Source organism: Ciconia boyciana, chromosome 1 (genome assembly GCF_034638445.1).
Source record: "Ciconia boyciana chromosome 1, ASM3463844v1, whole genome shotgun sequence".
NCBI classification, from domain to species: Eukaryota; Metazoa; Chordata; class Aves; order Ciconiiformes; family Ciconiidae; genus Ciconia; species Ciconia boyciana.
The window spans coordinates 11,514,682-11,531,707 of record NC_132934.1 but is presented as its reverse complement, the minus strand read 5'-3'; the positions used below and the strand labels follow the sequence as shown (position 1 = coordinate 11,531,707).

The 17,026-nt window shown below is 38.0% G+C and overlaps 1 protein-coding gene across 6 annotated transcripts in view; it reads right to left on the bottom strand.

Moving 5' to 3' along the window:
* The window catches only part of CACNA2D1 (calcium voltage-gated channel auxiliary subunit alpha2delta 1), a 440,093-nt gene that overhangs the window by 365,538 nt on the left and 57,529 nt on the right, over nucleotides 1-17,026 (bottom strand). For all 6 annotated transcript variants that reach the window (XM_072858469.1, XM_072858441.1, XM_072858480.1 and 3 more), the window contains exon 2: nucleotides 16,471-16,552. In XM_072858469.1, the coding sequence (XP_072714570.1) occupies nucleotides 16,471-16,552 (82 nt within the window). The remainder of the gene's footprint in view (nucleotides 1-16,470; nucleotides 16,553-17,026) is intronic.

The following is a 17,026-nucleotide window of genomic DNA, read 5'->3' as shown; positions in this document are numbered from 1 at the left end:
GCCGATTATTAATTAAAAAAATAGAAATAAATAAATTTTATCCTACAACTGATTATTACAGAATTTGTTACATTTTTCTGTGAAACATGTAAAATTTGCACAGTCAGCAGTGGGTTTCAGCATTAAATTGACTGTAGTGACAAGAAGAGCCTTACAGTCCTACAGGCAAGGCAAGAGTAGAAATCAGTTTTATAGATCCAGATGGTTTGAATCAAGGATGGAAATTTCAGAAGAGCATCTAAATTAGAGTGACCATCAAATCTGGAAAAACTCTTAGGTTTTCTCATCATCAGCAAATATTCACGTAGGGAACAGACATGGGAATATGGGTGTTACCAGGTGTTCTTTGAAGAGAAATGTAGTGCCAACTTCTTTAAACTTCATTCATGACTGTGTGAAGTACACCCGCATCAAAAGTTACTGAATTTATAGAAGAATGGTTACAAGATTTTGAAAATAGGCTAAAAAAATGTAAAATAACGTTCACAGAAGATTTTAAATAATAATTTAAAAAATCATTTTAAAACATTCATTTATTTTACTTATGAAAATGTTTGGTTTGCTTTGTTCGATTTTTTTCCTGGTTTCTCTTTTTTTCAGATTTGTTCATGCAATTGCTTTTAATTTGCTACTCAACTGTGAAAGGAATAAGAAAATTTAAATATAATCCTTTTTTATTTTGGAGTTTCAATTAGGCAAAAACATCTTAAAATTTGAAGAAAGCAGTAGTTCATTGCAAAAATGCCATTTCATTGTAATTAAATTTTTCACTCGATATTATAAACAAACATTAAGAAGGCCACAAGAAAAGAAAATTCACAGTAGGGGCACAGGCAAGTATGTGCTCAAGTGATGCAGGTTTGGAGCAGATGGATGATAGGGATGACTGGGAGACTGCGCTGACCAGCTATATAAAGGCCAGTGCTGTAGTGCTGATTCTTTGACATCTTTAAGCACTTCGTGAAATATGGTTTCTAACAGGCTGTGATCTAACAGCCTCAGCAGAAGTTAAGGTGATGGCGCACTGCATCCACACAACCATGATTTTGCACCCCACCAACCAGAAACACAATACAAGTAATTGACTGGAATTAATCTTTCAATAGAGCAAAGTTACAGTAACCCATACTGGTAAGGGTTTGAGAATCTGGATGGAAAATTTACACTTTTATCCCTGTATCTAATCCATTCTTATAGCAAACATAAGATCCTATAAACCCCAGTTTGAAAGCACACAAATTTTTCACACACCCCATTCCTATAGGGAAGTTGTTCCATAACTCCAAGCTTGAATGGTTTGAAAGCTGCAGACTATCAAAGTGTGGTCTAGTAGGTACATTTGTAGAAAAAAAAGAAACATTTTAATTTTTCTTCTCCAGCACCAGCTATCAGAATAGCTCAAAAGCCGGAATCGTTTAACAAGGAGATCACCACCACAAGAGACAGGAGTCCTATTCATACTTCAACGTAAAACCTTTATAACAGGCATTGTGGATCACACCACTGAGAAAGCCTGACTCCGAGGCTGGCTTCCCAAGCTGTTATCTGTTAGTGATTAAAAAAAACCCAAAACATTCAAACCTACCCCCAAAAAATAACCTTTGAGTTTTGCACAAGATCCCACATAGAGTCAAGTCAGTGACTCTTTCTCTTCTTTGCGTTACCCCATGTCAGGGCCCGGAGCACCTATCTCCCCGGCTTCTACTGCCAGTGGAAGATTTATCCCACAAGCTCCCAAACAAAAGGCATCAGAAATAACTCGGAACTTCACACACTTCATTCTCCTGAAGTGTAAGACCTGTCTCAACTACTAAAGTACAGTGTAAGAAATATTCACTAATTATTTAAGAGGTGCGTACATAATTTATTTGTTGCCTGCTTCCCTTTTCTTTAGTTCAGCTGTAGCACTGCAGCAGTTCAGCGCAACAACACATGGGGAAATGATACATGCTTCAGGATCTGGCAACCTGTGACAAACTTCTCCTTCTCCAAGCCTCCCACCTAGCAGTCAAACACAATTAGCAAAAGCTCATCTCAAATAGCCATAAAGGGTCTTACCGGCAAAGGTGTGCTCATTCACCTTTCAAAATGCAATTTGGCAGCCCCCATGGCTTGTTAAGAAGAGCTAATTTGAATACATTTTATTAAACTGCTTTGACTGAGTGAATGCAAGTTTCTACTGGCTTTGAGGTCTAAAATCATTTTCAGTACTTTAATCATGAATGTTTTGCTAAAAGCTCTCCAAATCATCAGTAAAACCTTACCATTTCTCACAGAATAAAGCCTCATTGCATAAGTAAAATCTGTAAGCTCATAGAACAAAAAATACTTTAATTTTTCTCTGAAGTCAATAGCCATGCACTTTTCTATTCAGGCAAGATTGTATTAAAATTGCTTTCTAAATGCTGAATATTTATTCTGGTATAATGAACTGCGAGGTTTTAGGGGAGAGAATATGATGGGGAGAGACACATTAGTATGAAACAACACAAGAAGAAAGACAATAGTTAAATGTGGTAAAGATTAGGAAAACTGCTCCTCAGCAGAACATGCCCCTCTCCACTCAGTCTTCAAGGACACGTTTATAAATTTCTCACAAAGAGACATTCTCCTTGCTTTCTATAAGACTTGCAAGGGAAAGTCAAACATTTCTGTACAAATTGAGAAAGAATGAAAGATGCGCCTTCAATGCATGGCTCTTGCTACATTGTGGCAGGCATTGGGGCCCGCTGTAACATTGAAATTTTATTTAAATGGCCCTCATGCTTTATTACACTCAGAAAAAGTTCCTGAGAGTAATAAATTATCTGTGCTTTGGATCTGTGATCTTGGCACTGTTTACACAGACTACCCAAATAACAAGGAATAATAACTCATGTTGAATTATTCTAAACTATAATAGAATTCCTTTGCCTCTTTGTTTGTTAGTTTGTTTGTCTGTTTGTTTGTTTTGAAACTGTCAGTCTCCCAATTTAAGAAACAATGGAGCCTTTTCTTCAGGCAGCAGTAACCTGGCTGAGGGCCCAAACACAGGACACGAACATGGCAATCTCAGTTTCATCACTGAATACTTTCATGGACATAGAAATCCTATGAGACAAGATCTTCAGAAGTTCAAACCCAGAATTTCAAAAGTTAACCAAAAATGCTCTATCTTTTCCTACCTTGAAATATGCTTTGGAATAGAGAAACAAAATCACTCAACATTCCAGTAATACCTATCTATACAGGGTAAATATATTGATGTTTTTATTATTTCAGTACTACTTTCAAGACCACTTAGCTCAGCCAGGCTGATGGGACACCTCTATCAACGATCAATGCTTTCTAATCAGTCTAGACTGGTTGCAGAGTATCATGACGGTAAAACTACTGCTCAAAGATACTACCGAGCTTGGGACCCCAGATCAACCAAAACTTTGTGGTGAGTCTTCCTCCATCTCTTCTGAAAGTGACTACACCATAATATTAAGAGTGCTTGTGAAATCTGGAGCTAGGTTTTACAAGCCTAGATACTGAAGTGATTAACTTATTAAATAAATTAGAAAAAAAACACCTCAGAACAGAGCAAAACTGAAATAAAGGTTTTGTAAGTTAATCTCTTCCTGCCCACACCCTGTTTTTGGAGAGGGCCTCCCATGGCCAGCTCGCCCAGGTCCTTCCAAAAAGTCTCTTGCTTTCTATTACCGTGGGGCTCTAATGGGCCTCAGTGACCATGACCTGCCTCACTGGGAACCTCTGCCTGCACCCTTGCGCACGGGCTCCATTTCAGTCCAGTCCTTGGCTACGGGATAGGCATGCCTGTCTCCAGCCCTACCCCTTCGATGGATCTTGACCCTATGCCATAGTTAGCCCATCTCCTAAATGGACCCCTCGGATGTATGTTAAATCTTTTCTCCAGTCCTGTCTCTTGGATGGACGTTGGACCCAAACTGTAGCCTTGTCTTCAACCTGCCCCTGGCCCTATCTCCTTTTACTCCTGACTGTAGGCCATGGGTGAAACCTAGACTTGGTTCATTGCTTGTCGTGTCTGAGACTGCTGACAGATCCCGTTACCAGCATCTAGCTCCCTTAAAACTGTGCAGTCAGAGTTCAAAACTCCCCTCTGTCCCAGGTCGAAGCTGACTCAGGTTGAAGCTACACAAAGGAAACTACGTCATCTTGGCATTAACTGCCCAGAACTAGAAGAACTGGGGAACGTTTTTCACAGGTGCTTGCATGACCTAATCTGACGCCACGTCCAGAGCCAGCACTTCTGCAACAGACGCCTCATGCACCAGCAACCCCAGATTACTTATTAGCTGCAGCACAGTATGTCATGAATACAGAGAAGTAGCTTAGGTACAGAGCTGCCCTCAAAGTTAAAGAGCATTCAGAGCCTTGATTGCTGGGGAGCAAGATGCAGAAATAATCTGGTGCCTGCAGGACACTGCTGGGGTCCGGGCCAGCCAACAGCTTCAAGATAACTTCTGAAGTCCTATCCAAGGCATACTGCTTTGGGTGCCGCTCAACACCAAAGCTGCTTCTGTGCAATGTGTAATTCTCTGCTAAAATAAATGAGAACTGAAGAATTATGTTTGCTCTTTGCTAATACTTAGTTGGGGATTTTTGTAGCTTTGAGATTTCTAAACCTAAGGCTGAGCAAGGACCCATCACCTTTATAGTTACTGAAAGGAACAGGCATTTCCAGAGCTTTATTCATTCTTATACAAGAGTATTTCTATCTGCTCCTTACCTAGACAAAAGAGAGTTGCCCTACAATTCTCGATTGAAGTAAAATGTAAAAAAACAACCAAACAAAAAAAACCAAAACAACTTATCAGATTATTAAATAAAAATGTAGCTAACAGGGCAACTTAAGAGTTTTTCTAATTTATACATCTACTTCAACTTGGCCCAGGCTGTTGCTGAGCTCTGTGCTCATTCATTGCTCTCCATTCTCCTGCTCCCCAACCAAAACAAAATCACACAGACTGACCCCAAAAAAATTTAGTTTTTCATCCTGGGGAGAAAGGAATCATCTAGCTTGAAAACAAAGGAATACATTTCTTGATGAAATTTTGGATAATGTTAAAATTTTCAAAAAAATATTTTGACAAAATTACATTGTTTTATCAGAAAAAAAATATTCAATGTGTTTTACAGAGTCAGAAACAGTTTCAGTTTTAATAACTTTATTATAACACCCACATATTCACTACTTTTATTTGTTGGCTTTATGAGTGCCATGAAGTTACATGTCATTATCTCATTTATGTGAGAAAAGCAGAGAAGGGGGACCATTTGACAGACATCCAAACATACGAAGAGATCTTGGGAGCAGGAAAATTCAGAAAACAGAAATAACCACTCTGATCCATTTGAGTGACTATTATTGCTAACTTTTTATTACTGTAGATACTTCCCTTTAACTCAATTTTTAGTAGTCACAAACAACTACATAATCTGCCCAGAGGGAGCAAATTCTGTCGTCTTACTACTGTATCCTATTTCCAAAGTTATACTAATACTTTTTATTTCTAATACATACCAGAGAATTTTTTTTCTTACAAGACATTTATTTTCTTTGAATCACAAGCAATCCATTGTGGAACACACTGAAAAATGCTCCTTCCCAAGGAGCATTCTGTATGTTCAAAGAAATCAGTCTGAGTATTTTAAATATGTCTTACTCTCTGCTATATATAATGTATAAATAAGATTACAGCTGCTCCCTAGCAACTCACAGATGCCTTCATTCTTGAAATTCATGGCAAGAACACACCAATAGTTTACTGTATCTGTTGCTTTTCAGAATCACTTGCTTGATCACTGACTGCTGTAAAGATCTGGGGTGACAAGTGACAGGGCAGCTGATGTTTTGAAAACCATAACATATCATAGTAGTGATGTGCACATTAGGAAAAACAATATCAGAGAGAGTTCATTCTTAAGCAATAAATTCAGGCTGAATTCTGCAAGATGTTGGGAACACTTATGCCTCAGTTAACATCAGGGAGAGCATAAGTAGTGCCAGAGTCAATTGGCTCACTCAGGTGCCTACTCAAAGGAAAGCAGATAATCAGGGATACTTTGTAGGATGGAATCATCGGACACTTTTGACTGTTGATAATTAACAAAGTAGTCTAGAGGACTTTAAAATTAAGAAGCGATTTTTGTAATTGTCACTTTGTATTCAAACCCTCATAAAATATGAGTTTGGCTTTGTACCTCTGCTATTGTACAAACATCAAAAACAGATCTAAAAATCCCCCTTTGTTAAGAAAAATGTATTTTAAGGCATTCAATTTTATTTCATAGTGATAGAAATACAGTATTAAATAACAAGACTACATCATTTATTGTTTTCACAGCATTTTTAGCTCAGGCTTTTAGTTAAGACAGATGAGAACCCAAAACTCCTAACTCATGACGAGTACAGCATGTACAACAAGTGAATCTTTCTTGTAACAGAAGAACAATCGGAAGAAAGTGTTTCACATTTCTTCTGCATTTCTGGCATATTTTGAGGTGGGCACTTAGGTAATTTTTCAAACTCACTTATTCATAGGAAATTTTGTCCTGTCTCAGCTGCTCTTAATGCAATTTAACACCTACTGACTCTCTCCCCAAAGGTAATCTTAAGTCCCAGGGAACTAGCAGAGTCTTTCTGGTGTTTTACTAACCACAGGACTTGGAAACTGATTAGCTATAATGTTTGGCGTTTTGTTGGTTTTGGTGTGGGGGGGGTTTTTAAGGAAAATCTTTAATTTGCTCTCAGCTTTTACTAAAACTATCCGAACATAAGCACTAACAGGACAGATTTTATTAGTGTTAAAGCCAACGGAAAGTTATAAATGAACCAAGAACAGTGCTTTGCTCAAAGATTATCCAGATCATCAAATAGTAATTAAAACTGTGGTAATACTAGGCCATCCCTTCCCTTGAGCCTGAGCAAGCTTTGCTAATGCAGCCACCTATTCTTAGCGACTTACAGCTGATTTCACTGGCTGGAAGAAGGAACTCTTCAAAATGCCAGTTTATTGCTAAGGGAGCAGAGGGAGGGTAGCATCTGCAAATAATAAATGAGGCTCCCTGTGTTTTGACAATCTCTTAATTTCCATTCAGATTACAAAGAGAACTTGCAGATGAGTCTTCAAATTTCCCAACCTGCATTTTTAAAAGTGATTTAATTTTCCTGCTATCTCGACATTGGTTAGCAATGTGTAAACTCAACAGAATTTAGTTTGGAGGATTCTATTTTTAATGCCTGCAGCTTTGGTATTTGGTTGCACATAGAGCATAGCAGTGGCAGTGGTATAGCCCAAATGGGACATACCTTTGTAAATACTGTATTATAAAAAAACCTGTTACTGTATCTTGGGAATCTCTGACCAGTCTAACCCATCCCATACATTATTTTAATTCTGGTAAATAGACTCCAACTTCTCAATGAATACCTGAAATGTCCCTGTTTCACTGTACCAACGCCAGCATAATTCCATTCTAAAAGTAATCCTGACCTGACTTCCCTTCGCCACACCCCACTCAGACAGCAAACTGGCGTCTTCGCCTTAGGGATGAGGCAAAAGACATAAATGTAAATAGTGTACAATAGCCAATATTTGCTTAGAAAGAATTCAAGCTTTTCAGAGCACCAGCCTCATACACAGCCCACACGATCAATCCCACTTACTGATAAACTATTACACATTACTGAAGGCATTTAAAAAAATTAGAGTTGTTTCCTTGCTTTCAGATTTTTCTCCTTCTGCTCCTTAGAAAAACAATGTAATAAAGTGCACTTTCACAGAAAACTGCAGTTATAGACCTACCAGCACCACTCATAAAAGTGCCCTGAACTCAGGGAAGTTTCAGCATATATAAAACAGCAACCCAATGAGGCTACAAGAAGTGCTTCAACAACTTCAAAACACTTGTGGGTTTTTTTTTTAATTTTCATTTCAAAATGACTTCAAAATGTAGGTAAATTTGCTTTATACGCTTAAAAATTCCTCTCTATTTTACTTGATGTTAAAAAAAGTGGGTTAGTCTTTTGTTCCATTGAGGACAACAGAAAGAGACAAAAGGAGAAAAGAAAGGATGCAATATTTTTCTGACTTTTGAGATCAGCCATAGTAAACCTCACTGGGTGGCAAAATTCATTCACCGAATACGAAAGTTTCCTTAATTCCCATATTCGACTCATTTAAGCACTTGCTGTGCTTTCTTAAAGCACTGGAGAGCACTCCCAGGGCACGCAGTGAACAGCTTTACAGTTATGCAAGTTATGCCTACAAGTGTTGTGGTATTAGTTACATTTTCCACTTTCAGGACTGAAGAAGGATGGAGACTGCACAACTTCTCATCAATATACTAATGTTTTATAGGTCATAAATCATAAGTGTCTTAAAATTCAGGGTCAAAATAGTGACAAACTAATCAGAATCTATAGCAATCAGAACATTCAAATGAAATTCAGACTTGCAAAGTCCATAGAAAAGACCTCCAGAGAAATATAAACCAATTGTATTTGGATTGTTATTCTTAAAATCAAACCATCTTAAAAAAAAATAAATCAAGTTCTCACATTTCTTCTTTATATTTTTCTCAATCATAAAACTCTCCATTACTTCAACCTTAACAAGGGTGAACGTAGTATATTCTGGAACGTGGCCATATATCCCCTAGGTCCATCTGGTAGTTCGTCAAAGAATAGCATGAGGTACAAAACTCTTTGCCTTTGGCTAAAGCATATTCAAACTGAATCCAACCTGATAAATATAGTATTAAAAAAGGGAATAAAGCTGGTAAAAATAAATGGAAATTTCAATTCAGCTTAATTTTTTTTAATAAATAATTCCAAATTTATATAAAGCCTTTGTTAATTCGTCCCATTAACTTCATTATTTTTAAGAAAGAGCCACATAAATATCATGCTGATCACAGAGAAAAATAGCAAGAATGAAAAAGTTTAGTGCTAACTTGTCTGTGAAACCACCTTTTGAAGCAGCAATTTCAGACCACCTATGACAGTAGGGAAGACTCATACAGATACAGATTTTACATTAAGTTCAAGTAAGCTTTTAAAGCTTGCCGTTGCACAGACCTCTATATAGGTAATGAAGAGAACAAGGCAAGTTATATATGACAGCGTCTATAGGCAATAAGTTAGCAGCATGCCTCTATCTGTAGAGCCTCTAGAACATAACACTATCTTAGCTAAAATCTGTAATGAGTCCAACAGAAAATTACTCCTAGGTTATAATTCCTTCTGGCAGAAGGAAGCTTTCCTGAACATCCCTGCTCTAGGGTAGTTCAAATCAGAGACCAGTCTCTCTTACAAGTCACTCATCTCAGTTAAACTCTAGAGACTGATCCAAGACCTGAAAAGCTAAAAGCATGGACTGGGAATCTGCTGCCAATCTGAGTGCTTCAGCAGACTCGCACCATCTGTGCGTTAGGCACACAGACCTCACACCGAGCAATGGATGGAATGTGCTCATGCAGAACCTCGGCTGGGTGTTCAGCAAGAAAGTGCTAATTATTATAAAACAGCATTCAAGAGAAAAATAAATAAAAAAATTTCTAACAGTTGCTAGTGGACTCATTCTGTGAATGGAACTCATCGCCACCTATCAAATATCCATATGTAGCTCTCTTTCATTTTGGAAGAAGAAACAGTATTTCTGTCTCAGTATGAATATCATTTAAAGGCCAAGTCAGTCTATATGGGTTCACTCTACAGCTCCTGGGACTGTAATAACAGCATGCCTTATGAACATCATGCATGGATTGTTTTTGCAGTGATGTATCAAAAAGGAAACAGATTCAGAGACTAGACTTCCTTGGAACTGCCTCTCTAGCTGCTGTTTCGTTCAATTATGCCATTGCTTGAAAAGGTTACACAGTACAAGATGGCATTTTTTTGCCGTAGCAGTCATACTGAAGCTCCAGTGTGTTTGTCACGTCAAAGCTCTTAACACAGACCCACATTTTTAATACAGTGTTTATGTAAAAGAGGATTCTCTTCAATCAGTTTGGAACAGACAAGCTCGTGCATTGCTATCAGGCATGCTCTCTGCTCTGAGGTCTTCCTTTCTGGGTACTGCAGGGATCCCTCCCTCATCTCGCCTGTCCCTAGAGGTATTTTAGGAGCTGGAAATCAGAAGCATACTTGTTGTAGTTTATTAGATTAAAAGAGCTGTCAATTAGCTTAGTCATGGGCCTTTGCCTTGAAAGGTCTATGCAAAAATGGAAGTTGAGCATACTTCCATCAAAATGGGACTATGTATTTACTTAATTCTGTAGTTCAGTAGGCTCTTCACCTATTTTTTTTTGCATGCTGAGGTAACTATTCATAGGTATAGAAAGTGACTTTGAACTTTGTGTGCAGTTTTTTGTCTTTACTAAGACAAAATGCCTACTGATAAATGAAGCTAGTGAGATCAGATATATCCTCAATATTTATTTTGCTACATGGATTTTAAAATTCTATTAAGCTTCTGTCTATTCCTTCTTATTTTTTTCTAAAAGTCTATTTGCTCTGTAGAAACCATGTATCATTCACACCAGAGCAGCTTCATAATGCCTGACAGCACAGAGAGTTCATGAGTAAGACAGTTACATGAACCTTTTTAAGTTGAAAGGATAATTACATTACTTGGGTTTCTTACTTAAAAACACAATGTTTATAACATTAAAGGGCATATACTAAGCTGTGTCTGTGTTGAGAAACATTTAAAGAAGCACATTGGACATCTTATATCTCCTTAACAAAGATTTTCCTGTGTATCTTGTCTTCCTGCTTTCACATCTCAAGTTGTTGTGTATACAACACCTTCTTATAAACATTCCCTTTGCTCTTCTAGGGAGAAAAAAATCTGTTAAATCATAGAAAGGACCCAATAATACCCTTTTCAGCTGGGCAACTACAGCAGCAGTAAGATAAAGCCATAGCCTCTGTTTCTTGTGTAAAAACGTTTGTTTGGTTTTTTTCAAAGTACTTTTTACCTGTTTGAATTGTAAATTAAATGTTGTTAGGTATGAGTGTTAGTAAATGTAAATCAGTGTAATCCGCTGAAGTCAGTGGAGCTCTGCCAGTTTTCAACCAGCTGAGTATTTTGGCATCTTGAATCCTGACTTCCTGCCTTGTTGAAGCAATCTTTGCATTACTGTAATGAGGATATTACATTGGTATTAAATCCAAGTTGGAGTTCTTCCAGATCTTGCTTAAACTCCTAATAATGTCCAAAAAAGCAGTATTTAAAAATGTACTTTAAAACTATTTTTAGAAGACCATTTTGAGACCATTCCCAGATAGTATAGATAAGACTTGAAGGACACAAGGAAGAACTACACTTTAAACATGATCTTACTGATAACAGAACTTACATTTAGATGTTACTAGTATTCGTGTTGATTCATACCACCAAAGTAGTAATTTACCGTAACTAATTCAGAGGAAGAATGATCTGGAGTTAAAGCTCTAAATGGAAAAATGAAAATCTGAGCTCAATTCTTGGTTGGATCAGGATTCTCTCTGTATGGCAAATATTAATTAGTGAGTAAAGGCGCATCTATAAATTAAAGATCATGTTTCCTCTGTGCACCATAATAAACCTCAGCTCTTGCCTGCCTCTCCATCTCCTACACATAGCCATTTTGTCTGTTCCTTCTTCTCCAGTTATACTGGTTTGCTTGGTTAAGGCTATGGATAAGTGTAGGCTCAATGTAGAACTAATTTAATGGCATCGAAGCTTTCTTTCGCAATTTTTCTTCCTACAGGCATTATATTGCTGTCATCATTGCTACTAAGAGAAAAGGCATGTGAAATGTCTATTGGCATAAACATATTTGTATTTTCAGAAACATAGTCACTATTGAAGTAATTCACTAAATCAATTCCCAAATATTTTCTCTTTTTTAGCATTATGTGGAATATTCATGAGTATATTATCATGTATCCTCGCTATACAGATATTTTCAAAAGTTGTGATTAATGAAAGTTGCAATGGTTTACAATGGGTCTATCATATGGGCAAAAGCAAGAGGAAGAGTGGTTAGTCACTAGGACAAGATTGTGATTCCAACTCACTGTAAGAAATTTTTCAATGAACAAAGAAAAGGGAATTTTCATCTGAGGAGATTCCTCTCCTTAAACATGATTCCATTGAATTGAGAACATGTTGAATGTAAACACCTTAAATACAAAAAATGCTCTCCCTGGATATCTACGTCCACACTGCAGAATAAATCAGACTTTTACGTAGGTACTGATCTCAATAGGTCTGCTATTCAGCTAACAAGTCCCTCCCTTGAGCTTAATGGTATTTTAGATTTGAATTTTTTTATTCCTTTGGAAGTACATATTACACTTTAAGTTTTACATTCTCTCTGGTCAAAAGCTCTCCCAGTCTAAAATCAAATTAATTGAGATTTCAGGCAGTGCTCCTATGCCTCTCCATGATGGCCAGAAAAAAGTATGTCACAGTTCTCCAGAAGAGACCATTGTGCAGTATAATTTCCTGCAGCACAAAGACCCACAGACATCCAATGCACATACAAGCACATATAGCACTGATGAACCCTGAGATATCTTCAACAAGTTATGGAAACACCATAAACTTGCATGGCACAGCAGCTAATTGAAAGTGCTGGTTTTTGAAGAACTAATTCACTCCAGCTGAGAACATAGTAATTGTGCTACTTTGAGAGCTATCTTGGTCCCTTTAGAGATCTTCACAGGAGACTCAATTGTATGAAGCAGGCACAGATTGTAACTTCAGCTGAATCAGTGGGACTTTCCCTGAGCCCAGGGAGAGGTTGACCAGGCTGTGAAATGGTTATAATCTGTTACAAGTCCTTGCTATGAGCTTTAACCTCATCACTTGGCCAAATTAAAATTGATTTGCCCTAGAACAAGGAAAGACATTTCTCCTACCAAAAATCTGACCAAAGTATAGCTTTCCAACCCTACACACTCTGGTACTACAGCTGCTCACAGAAAGTCACGTCTACTATTGTATAATAGAGGCACTCTGCTCCTTCTTTTTGTATCAATCATTCTGCTTTTGGAGGGAGGAAGGGCAGAAAACCCAAGCATATGTATTTCTTTTTTGAAGTTTTCCAAAAACATGAAGACTACAGACTTGGTCCAAACAATTCTGGAGTTAGAAGAAGTAATAAGTCAGAAACAAAGCTGAAAATTCAATCTGACTGTTAATTTTTTTAAAGCTTGAGCAACTGAAGGCAAGTTCTGTGAATAAAAGTGACAGGCATGTAAGCATGCTGTTTTTAATGTCTTGTAGTCTCCATTTTTCCAGGATTATGGCTGGTTTCAGAAGAGATCTCACTAAACATTAATAGGCAGTGAGCAGAATAAAAAAGGATGCCATTCGAAAATGGGAAAGTGACAATAGCCTGTAAACAAGAGGAAAGAGGGAGAGACTGCATGGCTCACACCTCACAGGGCTCTGCATTCACCCTTTCAGGCAAGAGAGCTAATTAAAACCTTGTGGCTAGAGAAAGACATCATGCAATTTAGGTCAAACAAACAGCTTTGATATAGAGGGATATTTTACATGGAAACATCCCCCTTTCATGCTTTTAATCCTAGGATTACAAGCACATATTGACCACCTTGTGGATACCCTCTGAGATTACTTATTTGCTTGAATTGTGCTATAAATTTTGGCTTTCAAAAAGAAACTTACCTACAGTATTCACAGACTAATGGGGGTTTTTTTCAGCATGAATGTCACTGTGGTATACTTTAAGTATAGCTGGTAGCACTACGTATTATTATGTTTGCCCAGCAGTTCTCATTATAAGACTGTTTTAGCAGCTTGTAAGTTTGCCGAATATTAACTACATATACTAACATTTTCCTCAGGGAAAAAAAGAGTGACATTGTCAATCTCTTGGCTTTTCATTATCTATTTTACTATGTGGTCTTTGCATGGAAATGCCAGGCAAAATGGTTGAGACATTAACTCATTGTTTTGCTCAAGTTAGAAATCCTCTGTAACTCATTTCCCTTTGAAACACTTTGAAACACTGCAGGCTATTGCCCCTGCACTGTAGATTAAAAACCCAACACATGTATTCAAAGATATACTTTTTACTCCTTGGTGTTTAATGAGTTTTAGTCTGAAAAGCACCTGCAGGTCACTGCAGAGATTTTATCAGCTAAATCCCTGAGAATCTACACAGAGGTGTATTCCAACCCAGAGAGCATCACTCCTAGAGAACATCACACCTCCTCTGCAGCTAAAGCTCAGACTTGCTGTGGTCTCTCGGGTGATCTCTACACCCTTATGGTCTAAGCAGTGGGAGAAAGAGGAGATGAAAACTGAATGAAGAACAAAGGGCAAGAGATTGGGATGTGGAAGTAGGAGATAACAGATTGGAAAATGACAGGCAAAGAATAAGGAGAGAAGAGACTGGAAGGAGAGGGGAAATAGAAAAAGCATACAGGAGAAAACTACAGGTTTGGGACTGAGAATTGGTGATGGAGGGAAAGGTGAGAAGGAGGAAGAAAAATACCTGTGGAACAGAAGAGATGCAATAGGAGTATTGGGACAGGCTGGCCACACACACCTGGACAGAATGTTTTGGAAATGCTAAGGCAAACTACAGAGTCCAGAGAGAGGTGCTGAACTGGAAAAAGCTGAGGAGAGGTCCTAAAATAGGGATAAGAAGCCAATGTAAGGGAGAAAGGCAGACTGGCCAGGCAGCAAAGGTAGAAACTGAGACAGAAACAGAATATGTTGAGGAGAGACGAAAGACAGTCCACACAGCACAGCAGGAATGGAATGGAAAGTCCAATGGTGGACCAGAGGTATGATACTGAATGAGGAGACAGTGGGGAAAAAAGAGACACAGCAAGTGCAGAAGAGAAGAGATCACACCTAGATCAGATGAGCAAAAAGGGCCCTCCCTCCTCTTAGCAGAAACTCCTCACCAAAGCCTGGAGATAGAGACATGATTCGCAAGCCTCATTGTTCTCTGTCAGCAGATATGTGTGAAACCCACCTACAAAAACTTCCATCAGTGTTCCATGCTGCGGAAACCTTACAGTTCCTCAGAAAGCTCAAGTGATAGACATTTCTGAGTTGTTGAGATCCTATGCTGGAGACCCATGTGTGTGTCAATCTGATGCTTTGTTTTAGGATTTCAATATTTCGTTTTCACTTTGTTTGGGGTTTTCCAAGATTAAGAAGTGCATCTAAAGCATCCGCCTTAATTTGTGTTGCAATATGAAGCACTCAAATATTAGGAAAGGCCAGAACTAAAATAATCTCTGCAATCTTCATTTATGTTCTTCATGTGCATGCAGTGACACAGTCTTTCCTTCTATAGGACAGTGGTGATCTCATCTAAACTGAAGCTTCCACAATGTAAATGTGGACATCTGAGCTAGTCATCTAGCCTCTTAGAGGCAGTAAAGAGCAAATGTCCTTCTGGGACAGGATTCACATGAGACATGTGGATGTCTGGGTAAAAAGTCATTAAGGTCAAAGGAATACCTTAATATACAGTGTTAAATCTGAGAAACTTCACACCTGATTTTTCTGTGTGTTTCTTAATGGCTTTGAAACACAGCTACTATTCATTTCATGGATTGTTTGGAAAGATTATGACTTCTGAAAACCAAATCTCACGGCTTCATGTTCAGTTCCCCAGCACCAAGGGCTTTTGGTGGCTGACAGAGTAACTTCTTTTCCTGATGTAGCAGCAAAATTTCCCTTCATTATACAGTCCTACATCAACCCAGAGATCCATCGGTTCACAGAAGGAGCCATGGGACTTATGCAGGGATAGGGAGAGGGAAATGTATGATCATGTGGTTGCATACTGGATCATGATGTATACACACAAAGCTGAATAGGCAGCATAATCCTGATATTTTCTGAATTGTGACTTCATTTTTCTGCAATCTCAGATGTGTTTTTACCTTCTATGAATGGAATATAGCACAAAACTTTCTTCTCTATGACAAAAGAATTGTAAATTCTTCCCTAAAACACACTTTGGGTTAAATTGGAACAGCTGAATAAAAGTACTCCTTATTCTCGTCTACATTTCTTCTAATCAAAAGCTGCCTCATTTCAGGAAATATGTGTCAGAAAAATAGCCTCCCTTGTTAATAGAGAGCAGAATTTTCCACTGCTGTGAATGGTTGCTTCCTGGATACCGTATTTGACAAACATGTAACATAAAAGCACTTGCTTCAGGTGGAAGCATTGCAACAATGGTAAGCCTTATGCCTGATACTGCAAAGCTGATTAAATATTAGCAATGAGCAACATTAAGAGAGTGAATTGATGGATGTCTGTGTTATTCATTTCTCTCTCAGTAAGCACTGCAGTTTAATTCCCCAAAATCTTTTTACTATGTTGGGATGAAATGATCGTAATGCCTAGATGATGCCACACCATTCACTTCACTTTCTAGTTATTGCAGTCTAAGGCGTGTCTTCTTACTCACCGCAGCAAGCTGGTCCACTCCGCTTGCAGTTCGTGCTAATGTCACGAGATCTTCTTGCATCTTATCTACCCATGATTTTATCCTACAGAAACCAAAAAGAAAAGAGAGGCATCCAATCAGATCACTGGCAAATAGAACTTGCATACAATTATATAGCACAAGAAAAGGGCAAAAAGTCAGAATATGTTGATAAAATTGAATACAAAATGTACAAGACTTGTCTTTGCTAAAAAATAATAAGCTTGGAATAGGCCAAATATTCAAGCTACACCCTGATGGTGTTCTCTTTCGCTGACTCCAATCTAAGCCACTTGTTTTGTTTTTTCTTTTACTTTTCATCAGCTGGAGTTTGCCTGGTGCTCTCCAGGACAGACACTGTCTTCACCATCAAGTATATCACTGTAGCTGCCTCATTGACAGGTACCAAGGTCTGTTTCCACATGCAATAGAGCCTAACTTACCTTCTTTTTTTCTTTTTTTCTTTTTTTTTTTTTTTGCAATAGAGCCTCTACCCAGCCTTGATGACCTGATTCTTCTCATACAGTTTTCTGTGGTG